General features: G+C 45.5%; 1 protein-coding gene across 1 annotated transcript in view; it reads left to right on the top strand.

Moving 5' to 3' along the window:
• sdccag8 (SHH signaling and ciliogenesis regulator sdccag8) overlaps positions 1-17,582 on the top strand; it is a 35,984-nt gene that overhangs the window by 11,045 nt on the left and 7,357 nt on the right. Inside the window, exons 14-16 of the mRNA XM_030772375.1 lie at positions 9,593-9,720; positions 11,534-11,642; positions 14,236-14,367. Of these exons, the coding sequence (XP_030628235.1) occupies positions 9,593-9,720; positions 11,534-11,642; positions 14,236-14,367 (369 nt within the window). The remainder of the gene's footprint in view (positions 1-9,592; positions 9,721-11,533; positions 11,643-14,235; positions 14,368-17,582) is intronic.

Below are 17,582 nucleotides of genomic sequence, written 5' to 3'. Positions count from 1 at the left end.
ACGCAGCTCTCTTAAACAGTCACCCACAAATGAGCAATGCCCTCTTAGGTTTGGATAGCATTCTAGTTCTTGTTCCTCTGAAAGTAGTTTCAATCCCCCAGCATCTGTCACAGAACCGCACAGCTGTAGAGGAGGGACAACATCTGCTAAGGGGTGTGACTTCAAATCCAGTCTTGGTCATTTATCGCCTATGGAACTCAATTAAGAATTGTGCAGTATGTGTAACACAAAGTGGATCATTTGTTTGCAGCTGCTGGTACATGTTAAACAGTGACGGAGATTAGGACTCGTTCTGGTTAGCATCAACAAATTATATGTTTATTTTGGCTTTAATTGAACTATCGTGAATTTATGAATGCTGACAGTTGGAGCACTCCTAATTACTTTTAAAAATTCTGAAATAAAGATCCAGTTGTGTCAACATCTGTCGATAATAACAACTCCAAAATCCATCAATCACGAGTTCTATATCCTTGACAGCTTGCATATGTGTACTGTTAAACTGGTCTTTCTAAGTAGAAATAAGCGTTGGCTCTTTCAGCAGCCACATGTGCATTACAAGCTTCCCGGCCCAGGCTCCGAAGCAGCATAGAGGACTCTGACCTTTAAATGCTCTCTACTTGCTCTCTGTGAGGTGACAAAATGCTCTGTCTGTAGATCAGAGACACTAAGCTGCTGACCAGAGCAGCCGTTGGCAGCGGTGAGCTCTTTAGCTACTGTACGTGTGGTGTGGATGTTCTCTGCCTGGGCAGGTTGTCGGGGCTAGCAACTGTGCACAGATGCAGCAGACATCTGTCCATTCTCTCTCTTTTTCCCCTCTCTTTCCCCGCTCTCTCTCTCTCTCTCTCTTTCTCTTTTCCTTCGGGCTAATCCCTTACTTTCCTCCGCTCTGACTCTTGACGTATACACGCATATGCGCTTTGGTCTCCCCGAAAAGGCGAAGGGGCACGTCCGCCGCCCCGCCGTTTAACCGGCGAACCGACTCTGTTCTTGGGTACGCGCTCTCTCTCTGTCACTTCCAGAGGTGTCGGCGGCCGTCGGGCGCCCTCGAGAGCAGGACTTCTGAAAGCGCCCTTTGATTTTTTTTCCCCCTCCCCCCTTTGACTCCCCTCACAGCCCGAATGATCACAGCTCGCTCCAAACAGGAGGACATGAAGCGGTCGCCTTTTGTTTGATTTTTTTTTTTTTTTTCTCTTTTTCTTTTTCTTTTTTTTTTTTGGGCCCTTTCCCCAGTCCCCGGCCCCTCGGCGCGTCGCTGAGAGACGGGAGGGCCGGCGGCTCCAGCATCGGATCATCAGCCAGCTGTGCGGTGGGCAGCAGAGGATCTGTCATAATCCCCTCGCTCTGTTCTCAGCCTTCTGACGGCTTTGAGCCCAGGCTTTATTCCGTTTGTTTGTTTTTGTTTTGTTTGCTTGTGCCTTTTCGGCCCCCCCCCCCACCACCACCACAATACACCCCCCCACCCCCCACCACCTCGCCCCACGCGCGCACACCCCCCCAACTACCCACGTCCGAACATTCGGCAGACCCCACGGGGTGCAAAAAAGCACAGTGCATCAGAAAATGAAAAAAAGAAAAAAAAAATTAGTTGCTTTTTTTTTTTTTTTCTTTTTTTTTTTGCTCTGGCACTCGCCAGTTCTTCGCCCCCATCCGCCGAATTTTCCACTCTCTCTCATTTTTTTTGTGCGTTTTTTGGAGTTTGGCTGGGGACAGAGGGAGGTGAGCGCAGCTCCAAATTTCCTCTACCCGTTTTCATCCACATGAAATTTAGCATCCATTTTAATGCAAGCGCACCAAAACTTTCACTGGCAGCAGGGCTCAAAGTTTTGATCCAGCCGATAAACGCGTCATGCTTTGTAAAGGAGAACCTTGAGGCATAAACACGTTTATTAGAACCAGCAAATATTTATGCTCCCTCTGTCGAACCGCAACAAAGACAACCTGGCTCTCTTGTGCCTTGTAAACCCACGGACACAGTGCTGCATTTACCATGTTGGACAATAATCGTCGAATGTGCGTTAATGTGCCAAGGGGCAGAAGCCTTTCAGAAGTTTCAAGGGATATCAACTGATCAGCTTTGGCTGTCTCCAGCTCACTGCTGCATGGGAAATGGCATTACAGGGGCAAAAGTCTTTTAGAAGTTTTCGGTGCTTGTAATAGCCCCATATTGTCAGAAGGCTTCACTGTGCCTGAGCGACTATGTTACACAGGAAGCATTTGATGCCTCGTTCTGAGTTCTAGCATGTCAAGCTCATGCTAACGTCTGTCTTCAGGCTCAAAACCTCAAACTGAACATACCAGACCAGCTGACGAGAGAACTTCTTCCATGAAAGCATTATGTTGTGAAGTATGCACAAATCTTTGTGTTAACTTGATTTGAGTGTAGAAATGTCAAAATGGAGTAACGTTTTGTTTTTGATTTTGAATTGCCCAGATGGAAAAATCCAGTATGTCTGTTGTATATTGTGTGTTTGTCAGAACTGTTGGGTACCCAGACTGTCTCAGGGTTGAGTCATGGAGTAGGAGGGGAAAAGGAACCCGAAATAGGTATTTCAGGGTTTCATGTTGGAGCTAAACAATTATAGAAGAGTTGGAGCCTCTCCAAAAGTCCCTGGAGCTGCTTTGTTTCACCCTTTAAGTTTGCATTTCATGAATAGTGATGCTTTCTTTATTCTCTGTTCATTGTGAATGAACTTTACTGTCTGTGAGGATTTTCTTTTGAAGTTCTCACTACTTACTTTAACACGGGGAAAAAAAACCTTGCAAAGGCCAGCTAAATCACACACACACACACACACACCAAAAAAAAAAAAAAAAAAATCCACCCAAACGAAGACCAACCACAGCGTCGGCGTTAAAAAGTTGCTCATCCCACCCCAGAATTCCATTAAAGCTTACACGCCTCTCTGCTTTCTCTCAACCTTGCACAAGCATGTGGAGTGTTTGAGGGTGGGGAGGTGTACTGCCCCCCCCCAAACCCCCCACACAAAAAAAGGGTGGGAACTGGAAAATGAATAAAAGAGCGAGCAGATGCAGCTCCACGCCAGAGGGAGGCTGCCACAGCGAGCAAAGTCTGCCGTGCCGCAAAACTGCTGCAAACCAAGTCGGCGGGGGGCGCTTGTACTATCCGACGGCAAATAAAAGAATCACACCCGAGCCCCCCCCCCCCGTCAAAAAGTAGTAGGGACGGAAACGGGGGCTGCCGCCAGCCGCGAGGAGCCATGTTAGCGCTCTGGGGCGAGTGCGGGCACCGGCAGGTAGGAGGCGGTGCGCGCGGAGCTGGGCGGCAGCCATCTTGTTGGGGCAGCAGATGGTGATGGGGCCGGGAGGGGAGGGGCTGCTTAGCAGAACTAATCAGACAGTAACGGATGGGGCAGCTGGGACCGCTGCCGGCCAGGCGGGAGAGTGCCGGCTAGTCGCCCGAGCTCCGCGATGTTGACAGTGGTGTGCCCGTTGGCCTTGGACAAGACTTTGCCACGTCTTCACGCCTAGCCGGCAGGGGCACCTCGCGCTCCTGCTCCTCCCCCTCCTCCTCACATGGCAGAGGGCAAGGCGAGGGCTTTTGTCCTTTGTCACACTGAATTCTTTGCAAGGCTGTCTAAGGCTAGGTCATCCTGGTCGTAGCTGTTAGATATGCTACTGATCACAACCCAAGTCCAACTGTACAGTTATGTTGTTGGTCTTGACTTAAGTACAAATTGAGTAACCAAACGATCAAGCCGACACTCTTGCTGCGAGTATTATACCCGCTTCGCCGACTTATTTGTTTCATACTTTCCAATGTGTATTCTACGTTTGACTTTGCATGTCACTAGTTTTCGTGTTGCCGCCTCTCTGTTGTCAGTTCTCACATTTGTATTGATTTCCAGAACGTTCCCTTCTTAAAAAGGCATGTATTCCGCTAGCCTGTAAGACCAGATGCAATGCCAGAGGCTGTACCCCGCAACTGAGCAAGACCTCAACTCGTTTGCCAGTCATTCCCTTCATTATTTAAAAGCTTAACTACATTCAAGGCAATTACATATGTGCTTGATTTATTTACAGGCATGTCTTGGGAGCCCTGAGAATACTCGGCGCACATGCTCAGAACATTATCATCGTCGAATAGCGCCCACATAGCAGACCGTACGTTTCAGCGAGACTACGGTTTGTCCTCTGCCGCTTAAAGCAAGAAATGAAATTGAAGTGGGGTCACAAACAGTGGTAAAATAAAGTCTTAAAGGGCTTATTATTTTAGTGGGGTAAACATAAAAAAAAAAAAAAAAAAAACATTCTCACTGCTTTCTCCAGCTTGTTCGTGGACTCGGTTCATCTGTCTTTGTGGTGACGTAAGTGTCGGAAGGAAGAGCGCTCGTTGAAGAGCGCTCCCGTGGCCCGGCCCTCTGCAGGCAGGGTGATACGGGACAGAATGTTGCCAGTCCCCAGGCAAAATGGAGACAAATCTGTCGGGGACAACTGTTCTCACTTGGGCCAACTCTGCCCAGAGAAAGTGCCCTACTTACTGTTTCTGGAAGCTGGGTTGCTCTCCTTCTTTCACTCCCCTTCTCCCTTTCTCTCATCACCGTGACATATACTCTTGTCTCGGTCACCAGTAGATCATGACCGATGACCTGATTTTTGCGTCCGATTCACGCAGATTTCAATCCGAGACTACCGGCTGTTCACTTATACCTTGACGTAAGGTGTGTATGTGACAAATCTGTTGAATTGCGCTAAACTCAGTCCTTACGTGTAAGTATTTTGGAAGGCTCTTTTGAAGATTGTGAAACACAATAGCGAGACCGCTTTTGATTTGCGTTCAGCGGTTTTGCCACATTTGTTGGCTTGGTTTACTATTTTTCTGGTATCCGTGTTTTGTTAAAGTTTGTCATTTTACATCTTTAAATGCATCAGTACCGTTCACTGATTTATAGTTCTGTGTTATGTGTACTGGGTCATTATGTTTATGATTCTTAACCATTTTCAGAGCTATAGTAGCTAGGATTTCTTTTCTGGATCTGTGTCAAATATATTTCAAAAAATGGATTTCAAAAGTACCACGTTCAAACTTCTTTTTCGTGGAAGCCCTGGTGAAGGTCCATACAGACGCGTGCGTTAGGAGCCTAACGTTGTGTTTCTTTCATCCTGTTGAGCGTCTTTCCCTCACTCTCTTTCCCTCTATCTCATTCCTGGCCTCCCCTTCACCATCTCTCCAGATGGCACAAGGAGTCCATCACAAAGCGAGTGTCGTCACACAAAGGCCCGTCATGAGAGAGAAGCGGAAGGGCCGGCCGTAACCTCGGAGACCTGCCAGCCCGACCCCCTGTTGGGTTAAAAGCACCGTTTGTTATGCTCCTCAATGGCAATGCGCTTTGGTGGCTTTGGGTTTGATATCATACCATCGGTGCGTTGGTGTGTTTGTGGCTAAGCGCAGAGGTTTTTTTTCTTTTTTTTTCTTTTTCTTTTTCTTTTTTTTTTATTTCTTTTTTTTTTTTTGGAGTGCGTTTGTGCGTTGTGCGAGGCAGATGATGAAGGCAGCCTGCTCTAGCGGGGCTTCGTGTGAGAGGCAGCCCAGGTGGGGGGTCTGGCATAAGCCCCTCCAGGTTCAGGTTGAGCAGGGGCAATGTGTCATGCGCTCAGAGTGCGAGGCACAGCTTCGACAGTGTCACAGGCTGTGTCACCTAGGGAGAGCTCACTTTCACACTCTCTCTCTCTCTCTCTCTCTCTCTCTCTCACTTTCTCGCTCCTCCTCTCTTTTTTTTTTTGCTCTCTCCCACTCCTTTCTTCAGTCTTCCTTCTTTTGACTTTTTCGTTTCATTTACATAATCTTTGTCTGTACGACAGACGTATTGCATACTGTACCTGAAAAGTATGTAAAGTGCATCCAAAAACATCGTCTTCATTTTGTTAATTGTTTTCTGTGGTGGTGGTGGTGGTGACATTGCCTGTTTTGCATAGTGTGAATACATTTGTATTTAATTGAATTACGATTCTGCCGTTGATATATCTTTGGCTGAACTTCCTTGATAATATCGTAATATAGTCGTATATATTCATGGTTGCGTTCATTTGGTACTGCAGATGTAAAATGAGAAATTCAGGCATTGAGAAAATCAGCTCATCTTCTTTAAACTGCAACTTGGAGCCATAAAAGTTTTTTGAAGCGAGACTTCAAAAAAAAAAAAAAAAAGCGAAAGAAAGAAAGAAAGTAAGGTATACAGATTTTTTTTTCTCTCCCTTTTTTTTCTTCCAAAAGCTACACTCGTGACTGGAGCTAGTGTTGACGGGGGTGTCTGCATGAGAATGGGAGGTGGGGGGGTGGGGGGGGGGGGGTTGTTTGTAAATTGGTGGCGACTGCAATTCGTTTTGCCGTTGACCTTGAGGGGGCTTTGCGCTTCTTGAAGAAGAAAGCAGAAGCTGGCGGTAAACAAAGTTCACTTCTGACAGATGGATTGAATGACAGAGAGGTTGCGGGTGCCAGAATAGCCCTGGCAGCGGAGGAAATGTTCAGTTCGGTCCAACAGGAGAGGAGGTGTGAACAGGTGCGGGGCTGCTGAAGGAAAGGGGACCAGATGGAGGGAGCCAGAGCCAGTTTAGTTAAAGGAAAAAGGGTGGGAGGGAGCAGCGACGGGGGGAGCGAGAGAGAGAGAGAGAGAGAGAGCGAGAGGAAGAGAAAGATAGGCCGATAAGAGGCGAGAGAAGAGCGTTTAGGACGCAGGGTAAATACAGTGTGTTACGAGAGGCAGAAGTGACTGGGAGGCCAGGTTGGCTGTTTCATCTCTCTGTTTGAAGAGGGAGGGGGGGACGCGAGCTTGTCAGTGGGAAATGTGGGGGGTGGGGGGTGGTGGTCGGGGGGGGGGGGTGGTTTGGGGGGCTGCGATTGACACTGACCGACTGTGGCTGAATAAATGCTGTAAAACATCTGAGACAGTGTGTGTGCGTGTGTGTGTGTGTGTGTGTTAGTGTGATAAAGAGAGAGAGAGATTGAAAGACACTGCTGTGAACAGAAGCCCACGTCTCCCAGCAAAAAACATGTAAAGACATCTGGCCGATTACATCTCCAGCATAGGGATTGTCGGCCTGTTTAAATCTTAGCTACATTTCATAAAATTACATCTCCAGCGCTCTTTTCAAATGAATTACCCGCCGATTCTTTGGGAACAAAAACAAATCTACCGACACAGCCTCCTTTTAGAATGCCTGTGAAATTTATGTCGTTTATGGGAAATTACTTGTCGGATATTTGCAGTAAAAGGTTAGGGGTGTAATTAATGGGGGAGTTCTGGTTTGAGTCCCAGCAGCTCTAGGGAGCAAGGCGCTTAAACTCTCTGGCTCCAGCGGCGCTTCGTCATGATAGTGCAATCCCCAATCATTCAATCTCACCCAAAAGTTCCTTTTTGCAATTCATTTCGGTACGTTACAATTACAGTGAAGAAAAAGCCGAATGAAATAAAACACATTAAAACCTGAAGACAGATTCTTAAATGAAAATATTGTTTGCTTTACTCACGCAAAATGATTTTTATGCCATTTTCTTTTGTCCTAGCACAGACTCTGACTTAAATCTTGTCTTGTTGTTTGCGCCTTGGCCGTGTGATTCAAACTCAACTCTCCAAACTTTCCTCACACATGTATTACCATACAAACGGTGACGAGCTTTCTCGTGTACCGTCAGGCACTTATGTAGCCAACGGCTGACTCCCAATTTGCGCACATTTTAGGAACGGTAGCATTTGGTCATTTCTGGCGTCTGATCACGGTGCACCGCAGGGTGCTGCAAACTCTGCACTTGAGCGATCTGTGATATTCCAAATCAAATGGGCAACAGCTTGAATAGTACCCACTTAGGCAACCCTCGGCCCTCGCTCCGCACACTCTCGAACCCAGCCATGGAGCCTCTTTCTGGGGAGGCCTGTGGCTGTTCCTTAGCAGGCACACTGACCTAGCTCTTCCACCCGACCGGTGGACATTAGGCCTTACTCACATCATTACGACCGGCGAGTAAACAGAACACGACCCCTTTGAAACGAGGAACAATATGGGCGGAGAGAGAGAGAGAGGAGAGCGGGAGAGAAGACGACAAGGAGCGCTTTGAATGACGTTTTTTTTTTTTCAGTTGTTTGCGTCGACGCGGATGCCGTTTTGTCGACCGACGCGGCAAAGTTTTCAAATACGGGGTTTTTAGCTGAAAAATATTTGCGCGGGTTTGATTTTCGTGTGGATTTTTGTGTCCTTTTTAGTTCAAACTCGGTTGTTTTTTTTCATTTGTGAATGTTGTATCGATCCCAAACAATGCAATTTGGTTTCATTTACATTTTTTGCCTTTGCAGTAAGACATTGCCCTATGCATTTTAGAGCTCTGTCTTGAGCTCTCTCACATTTCTCAATGAACTGACAAAAAGGACAATTCCAACATACAGGAGATTAAACCTATCGTAGTCACTTTCCACACAGCTAAAGCAAAGAGATAAGAGATATGTACACACTACTGAGTCTTTAATAGGTTTAAATGAAGAAAGTTGTTGAGTAAATATAAATGTATATAATATGACCAAGGAGCCAATCCACTTTGTTAAATGAACATGTACGATGGAGTTAAACAAAGATTCCTCACCTCACTTCCACTATGTCGTGTCTGTGTTCACTGGCGTTGACCATGGCCTTCTTGTACACCATCCAACATTTCCCTCCCTGAACTCTCGTCGCCGTAACTTTCTGGCGATCCGTTTCATGCTAATTGGTCGACAAACACCCTCCCTCCCCGCCCCTCCCCCCTCCCCTCCCCCCCACCACTGCACCCCCCCGTGTGCGGCTTGGGCCCCCCCCCTGGAAAGCAACAGTAACAAATGGCTGGCTGCGAGTTCTCCGCGAGCCCCCCTGCTGAGCGCTGGTGTGGATGGTGTTTTAGGCCGCTGTTCAAGCACAGCGGGGGCCGGCCGCTCTCCCCTGGTCTCGCAGGCGTACCACAAACACCCCGCGTTCACACTCCAGACGACAGCAGGCCTGCAGAGACGGTCACTTCTCCAGCTCCGTTCCAAGCCCAGTGTGCAAGAAAAGTTTGTTCCTCGCCCGTTAATTAACGCACTTTTGACTTTTGTCTAGTTTTGTGTTTGTCGTGTCTGGTAGTGTCTAGTTGTGTAGGGGTTTGTTTTTTTTTTCCCTCTCTTCCTTCCTTCCGTTCTTTCTTTCTTTCTTTCTTTCTTTCTCGTTGGCCATACTCGAGCCTTGAGGAGGGCTCTGTTTTTTGGTGTCTAATTGGCCTGAAAGTTTGGTTATTACTATGGGTTTTACCAGGTCTCTTAAATATCGTTGGGCATGTGAGAGAACCAACAGGGATGGGAAGGCCAATAGAGGACCTGTGTCATTACCCTCCAAATCTCTGCTATCATTAGTTTTTTTTGTTGTTTTTTTTTTGCTTTCTACGCTTTCAATATCTCTTGTTATTTCTTCCAAACTCATCCTAATTCTTTAGAGAGCCCGGAACAGAAAACTCACAAGTAGGCCCCCCCCCACGGCAAAGACCCCTACCGCCTCTACATTTCGACCCTTCACGCTCTCCTGTTTCTTTTCCCCCTCTCTCTCTCTCTCTCTCTCTCTCTCTCCACCTTTGCAGACAGGAGAAAGAGGTGGCGGAGCGTTGCCACGGCGAGGACATGGCCGCTCTGACCTTCCAGGCACAGCAGCGCGAGCACGAGTTGACACAGACGCTCCAGCAAATGGAGGCTCAGCACGAGAGGACTGGTGAGTATTTTGCTGGCGCAATGCCTCTTTGCCAAAAAAGACACCACTTCCCCTTCTCTTCTACCTCCCCCCGTCACCCCCACCCCCGTGCCCCTACCCCTACCCCTACCCCTACCCCACCCCAGCTCCTGCCACACTGCGAGGGACGGCATCAGGAACACCTGTAACCTTTGGCTGGCCGAAGGGAGCAGATGCTCGGCGCTCCGGAGCTTCGGCATTACATATTAGTTAGCGTTTAAAAACGGGGAGAAATGGGCAGTGCTGCCCACTGTCTGCTGATTTCGAAATGCTGCTCTCACATCTGTTGCACCATCTGGAATCGCCTAGTTTATTTACCTGTGTTTCGAGAAAGTTGAAGCATGCTGATTGCCAGAACAAAGCGCAGGGAAAACAAAGGGCTCCTTTTTGGCGCGGCTGCGCGGCACACATGTTGTCTAAAAAGAAATGGCATCAGACGCTCAGCAGGAAACTCTCTGGGCTTATGGAATTAGTCCTTTAATACCACAGACCACTTCCCTCTCTAAGAATATAATGGCCACTCTCACAAACTAATTATTTTTTTCCTCCCCAACCCCCCCCCCCTCCCCTCCCCCTCTCCCCCCTTCCTTTTCCCTCTTTCTAAACAGATCAGTAGTTGTTTAAGAGGGATTCGCCACTAGATGATATTGGAGGTTTTTTGTTTTTTTTTTAAACATGCCCCCCCCCCCCCCCCCCCCATTTGTTTCTACTTCTAGTTCATTTGTCTTTCATCTCTTTTGTGTGTGTGTGTGTATGTAAACATGTGTTGTATGTGCGAGAGAGTGCAGGCATGTACGAGAGTGTCTGTGTGTGTGTGTGTGTGTGTGTGTGTGTGTGTGTGCGTTTGTGCGTGTGTGTGCGCATTTGCGTGCGTGTGCGTGCGTGCGTGTGCGCATGCATGTGTTTTCTCTCAGTGGCCTACACATGCCCAGCCGTTTTCAAAGTCTGTTGACTAATTAAGATTCTTTTGGTAAACTTTTTCAACAGCTTTCCAACTTTTTTTTTTTTTAAGTCCGTTTATCACACATGACCCAAATACCTCAGTTCCTTTTGATTAGCATTTTGGGAAAAAGTATTCTCCCTGTGGCTGACCAAGTTTGGCTCTGCCAAATTTGCCAGTGTCTTGCCCATTTTTTCTCAAGTTTATTTGTATGAATTACTCATACATTTTACACCTCACTAATTCCTAGCTCTCAAGTGTAGGGAAGTATGCTAATGAAAACCATGCTGAAATGTTCTGTGACCACCATAGTTCAGCGCAGTTTTTGTGTTTTCAGTCTTTGCATCAGACGGAAACAAAATTTCCACAGTTAGCCCACGAGATGAAAGAAATATCTGCAAAACAGCTCAGCCGCAATTTCAAAGAATAACGAATCTCTGAAACCTGTTGACGTGTCCATCAAAGAGCAGAGATGCTTCGTAATTTTCTTGGCGGCAAGCATATTAATGCACCCCGAAAGTTGCAAATGACTGGGGAAAAGTATACAACATGTTAGCAACAATAGAGCCCGTTGTTTCAACGTTTCATCAAAGCTTGAAATTGCAGTCGATGCACACAGGCAGATCATAGCCACTAATCACACGCGCAGAGATTTCAAACGTTAACCAGAATCTGAATGTTTTGTGAGCTTGTTTTCCCCCAAACATATTGGGATCCATATTTTCACATCCATATTTTCAGGCGCGACCTGACATATGTATAGAGATGTCACAATCTGCTCTTTTAATTGTTTGTGTGTTTGGGTTACGTCTGTGTGTAGCGTCTTTGACCTGTCTTTGTCTGCTCTTCCTATAGTGAGTGATATGGATGCCTTGCTCAGTTCCCAGAATGCTCTGATTGGGAAGTTGAAGGAAGAATGTTGTAATCTGGGATCAAAGCTGGAGGAGCTGACTGAAAGAAGCAGGTAAGCACAGCTGCTGGTACAGTAAAAATTTCTATTACCATGTATCATATGTTCCAGGGTGAATCAAAAGAATTTAAGGGTAGTTTTGACCTGTGCCTGAAGCCTGAAATAAGTAGATTAGATACAACTGTGCCTGAAAATGAGGTAAAATTGTGTATCTTGGTTGCTGTATAGATGCAAAATCGAGAGTGTGTAGTGGTACGTCAGGACAAAGTTAGAGTGGAATTGTCCTGTATTTGGCTGATATTCATGTTGTAGTTTAAATATATACTTCTTGCACATTACACACACATTTGCTTAGACACATTCTAAACATATAAGCTTTTATATATCTTTGCGTCAGTTTAGGCCATCTATATGGCCGTTGTCACACTGTTCACACGCACTGGCCGAATTCAAAAGACGTGGGCACCGGCGAATGTTTTCCCAGCATTCTGTGCCGCGCCGAGCTGGGGGGGGGGGCGTTCCTCTACTCTCCCGTCTCCGCCCGTGACCCGGCAAGGGTCTCCTTTCACAACACAGAGGCACACGCCAGCCTGCTTTTGAGTCAAGACTTTTTGCTTCCTCGTGCATGTCACATGCGCCTCTCACCTCAGGCCTCTGGGGCAGTCAGCTGTTAAAACAGTGTAAAGCCCATTAGTCACATCACAGCCCGCAATCTGCCACGCTCAGGCCGTGCAGCTTGGGAAGGTACAGACCACTGCTGCTTGTCTTATTGCTCTGTTCGCCCTCCCTCTGTTGGTAAAGAACTCAAGGAGACCTCAGACAACACGCCCTCACACTGATGGTTCTCTCTGGCTCTCCGCTCGTACAAATTCCTTTATTCCGCATGCACGTGCGTATACTCGCGCATATGTGATGTAGGGCCACCCAGATTGTATGCGTTTGCACATACGGAACACTTCAGTTCGCCTACAGGTACGCATGCTTCCCGAGTAACCGTTTTTGAAACGAACAGAACCGTTTGTGTAATGTTGTAGCTGTCACATGGAGATGTTTGGACACATTCGTTTTTTTGGTTTTTTTGGGGGGGGTTTTTTCCTCCCAAACTCTCGTTTCCTTTTACTGGGTGTCTCGGGGCTATTTGTTTTCCACGTGCACGGAGCTCAGTGTGCCAGCTAAAACTCAGCCGGTTGGTAGTCGAACGAGTGTTCTGCCATTGCATCCTTCCACACCACCTCACCCTGTAAACATGACTACAGCAACATTGCCTCGCTGACAGAGGAGTATCCAAGAGCTGTTCATTTCCATTAGATCAGTATGCACAAAGAAAGCACCTCTGAACTCTGAATTTTTATTTAAAAAGAGTTTTTCTTTCTTTCTTTTTTTTTTTTTTTCTTGGATTGAGAGCAGACACTTACAAAGTGTTGTAAGTGCCATGACTTCGCGCAGCGCCGTGCAGACAATCAAAACCGAACAGAGAGTGTTATTACCAGCAAAAATAACTCAGACAAGTGCACTGCAGCCAAAGTATGCAACAAACTATATCCATTTCCCTGAAACGTGTTCGGTTTAAACAGAGTTGGAATTTTCCCTTAGACCCGGGATTGTCATATTCTAAAGCAGTTCTTCCCAGAGTAGAATTTATGCGTAAACCACAGTCGCGTCTGTTCTCTGCAGCTCAGACTGAGAATTCGGTTCTTTATCTAATAAATCACGCGTCTCCAATTTCGTCAGAATTTACAGCAGGGTGCTTCCGCGTCTCACGCTTGGTTTAGACACCGTCTTACAGTGCAGAGATTTGGCCTATACACGGGAGTCACAGTTTGAATGGCCGAGAGCTTAACATCTGTAGCCAGGGACACGTTTGACTGTGTTCCCCTGAGTCAGTGAAGGTCCCTCTTCCTTTCTGTTAGTCATGGTTGCTGATGGTCAGGACAGTGCCCAGGTGAATGTGGTAGGATCAAGTAAATAGCTCTCTTTGGTATCTTGTAATGTGAAAAAAAAACAAGTGATGGGCTTTATATGTGACTGCTGTCCATGGGGAAAGCTTGAAAGATTGTTATTAACTGGTCATTCCAAACAGGGAGAAAAACTTAAAAAAAAATAAATAAATAAATAAAGGAAGAAAGAAAGAAAGAGAGAGAGATTTCAAAGATAGATCCAATTGGCTGTCTCTCACACTGCAACATTCACTTGGAACCCAGAGCTGGAGAGCAAGTTGTTTGCTCTTGCTAATGGAGCATGTTTGGCAGACCTGCACCTAGTGTTGCAGTTAGGGGAAAGATACAGTTTTGTGGGTTTACCGCAACCTGTGACCTCACTGGTTACACTCTGTGTCCCTCCAGCAAACAATTGACAGTATTACAAAGTAGCTGATAAGCCTACAGGTGAAAAAATGTCTTATCCAAAAATGCTTTAAGGGTATGCAGTCTGTATGCCAAGGTAAACAGAAACACTCTCCGTGAGAATTACATTTGGTGGTAATCGCAATCAACTGTGCACTTTTTGTCAAATAGTTTATTAAATCCTAAAGATCTTTTTTTTATGTTGACATTATGACGGCAAATGCGCGTGTGCATGCGCGTGTATGTGATAACAGCGTGTGTGTACGTGTGTGTGCATGTGCGTGTGTGTATATGTGTGTGTGTAGGGCAGAGATAGAGCAGCTGTCTCTGGAGAGGGAGCACCTGCAGAGGAGTGTGGATAAGCTCCGAGGTCGCTGTCAAGAGATGGAGGAACAATGTGTCCAGCATGGGAGGATGCACCAGCGCATGAAGAACAGGTATACACACACACACACACAAACACACAAAAAATGCTCATGATGAAGGAAACATACTCATGCAGACAAACACACACACACACACACACACACACATACACACACACACACACTCACAAAATATGTTCATGATGAAGGAAACATACTCATGCAGACAAACACACACACATACACACACACACACACCCACAAAAGATGTTCATGATGAAGGAAACATACTCATGCAGACAAACACACACACGCACACGCACTGTGATCAGAAAATTGACTTCTAAGTGAATCAATAATTAGCTTAACTAAACTTAGCTTTGCCTCTGGTTAATTAATAGTCACCTGATATATGACCCAGCTGGCGGAATCAGAATTTGAAGAAAAAGAAGCTTTTATCTTTACCTTCTTTGTAATGAATGCGCAACCTCTTCTGTACAGTATTTCTGTTCAACAGAGTAGAAAATCTGTTCAGCAGAGTAGAAGATATTTACCCATTCTAGCTAAAGACTTCATTTATATCCAAACACGCATACACACACACACACACACACACACGCACGCACGCACACACATATCCACTCTTTTCATAGGCAACCATTTGAGGTTAGTGAGATTCACAGTCACCATTGTGATTGGTATTAAACAGATGTCTGGATCCAAACCATGTTTTCAGTTACATGCGGCACATGAAGAGCGCACACACACAGTGACATGCCAGTGCTGGTTCTGGGTGCGTTAACCACTGCCCTGAGTGGAGAGGGCCTGTTTTGTTGCAGGGGAATCGTAGGAGCACACGTGGCCCTGTGGTGTGGACTGGATGGGCGTCTGGCAAACCGCCCGAATATTCACATGGGCGAGCAAGCGTGGGCGTCTCTGCGGCAGCTCCAGTCCGAGCACAGCTTCTGCTGGGAGTGTAACATCCTTCTGCTCCCAGCATAATACTACATATTGTTTAACACCCACTTCCATCAACTCGCTGCCAAAAAAACAACCAGAAAATGAAAAACAAGAAAGGCAGAAAGACAAAAACAAAAGTTTAGAGGAGTTCACAGCTGCCTTGGCATGATATAAAGTCACCAAAATCTCCTTTCCATTTTTAACTATGTAATGTATCAGGGAGGTAAAATTTATTCGCGGTTGGTAGCCTCTGTGTTTTCCAAGCTCTCTTGTTACTCAGTGACTTTCATAATAGCCCTTGCATGAACTAGCATTAAACCAGAGGTTTGTGGTAAAAGCCTGTCAGTGTCCAAAAGAATCGTTGCTGTTGAGAGAAGAGGACTGTCGGTGGAAAAAAACGTGTCCTTAAAGCACAACTAGCTCTTTAAAAAGATAATAAAATCTAATTTGCCAGAATGTAAAAACAAATACCGAATAGAAATAGAAAAAAGGATGCAGTTGGAAATACCTGTGTTTATTTCTCTTTTTACTCCTGCTACCTTTTATATGTTATTTACAAAAACTGTTTTCATAAACACTCAGCATCTCATTTAGTAGTTGTACTTAGTGATAAATAATTATTTTGAGAGAATTTCATTTCATTAGAAACAGTTAGGAGGCGAGTATCTGATCTATTATAATTCGGTACAATTCAATGATTGAAAGCAACACTGATGTTCTGATAAAAAAAGCAAGAAAAAAAAAAGGAACATGAGAAAAACGAACACGGTATTTGAATACAGTAACGATGATGAAATCGTCTTAAAAATATGCCTCGTCGTAATTTATTTAAACCCATTCCTAGATTTCACAGATGGTCTTTATTCGGTCTCCCCATAAAAAACAGAACGTTGCATTTACTTGAGACACTATGTCGATTCACCCTGACGGTAAAGAAAAAAAAAAAAATTGCCAAAAAAAAAAAAAAAACGCTACAGGAACCGGTGAAATCAGACTCGGTCCCCGGGTGTGACTAACCGAGAGGTCTGGTGCATCCCGCTCTCTCTCTCTCTCTCGCGCACGCACCCACCCCGGGTGCCTCTGCTCCGCAGGGCACGCCACCCCGCCGCCCGTGGGTTAAGGTGTACGTGTTAATAAGCTGGTGCAAATGGCTCCGCCATACACGCAGATAGCCGGGGCCCCACCTCAGATATTCTTGAACGGGAGCGCAATCTGTGCTGCGAAGAGCTGCAACAGCGCGGCACGCATGAAACATTTGGAAAATCAGCTTGATTTATTTTTACCATTCGAGAGCCAACGCCAAGCTACACAGGGGTTTCGGCACACAATGTTTCGCTCCTGCCCATTTGTTTATTTATTTCTCTGTTGGTATTTGCATAGTTATTTTGCTTTGAGATTGGTGTTAGATATCATAGAAATGTAGCCAGTGAGATATATGAAAGGGCTGGAATGCCGGCCAATCATTCGCCTGTGTGTAATAGCACTGGCTTTTATAGAGGACATCAATTACACATATGCATATTATTTCTATATTTATTTCATAAATGTGTTCTGGGCATGGGTTTACTGTAAGATGGTGGGCATTGACTTCTGAGAGGCAGGTTCTGATTGTAGTTTGTCTGTGAGTCAGTTTTCATATTTTATCTTCTGAATGTGTCATTCAGGGCATCTATTAGAGAAAAAATATTTAATGATTGCCCAGGGCTGCTGCAGTACCCCAGTAACAAGCCAGGAGATATTCACAGCCCAGAACAGAAAGATCCAGAAAAAGAAACCATTGACAAAAACTGTTGAGATTAGAACTTGCTCTAATGTTCCCTGTGCATGTAACAAATATGATGATATAGGTGCACTACGTTAGTATTGTTTACGATAAGATTTTGATGATTTCATTGATGAATCAGAAGCATACCTCACTCTGAATCTCTGTCATGTAGTTTGAGTAAATGTCTAAATCTTGTGAAATTCATTTTAAAGTTGAGTTTGAAAAAGAGTTCTGACACACGTTACTTGCTGCAAATGAGTTTACATTGGATATTTAGAATTCTCATCTTAGTGTAGTGAAGGGAGTCTTGGATTTGTATTTGTGTTGATCTCAAAGGGAACTTTAGTCAGGCTCTTTGCCATATTAACCGACTTCAGAATTATCTAATGTAGAAAACGCTTAAACTGCTCAAAGTGAGAACATGTTTAGTTATTTGTGAAATATTTAATTATTCAGTCGTGCTCCCTGGACATGACTGTTAGAAGTATTAACTTGTTCCCAGTTTACTTAACTCTTAGAACTTGTCAGGGTGTTCACATTCTTTTAACACCATGGAAGTATT

This window comes from Chanos chanos, chromosome 4 (genome assembly GCF_902362185.1).
Source record: "Chanos chanos chromosome 4, fChaCha1.1, whole genome shotgun sequence".
Classification (NCBI taxonomy): domain Eukaryota; kingdom Metazoa; phylum Chordata; class Actinopteri; order Gonorynchiformes; family Chanidae; genus Chanos; species Chanos chanos.
Note: the sequence above shows the minus strand (reverse complement) of the source record. Positions and strands in the feature narration are given on the sequence as shown.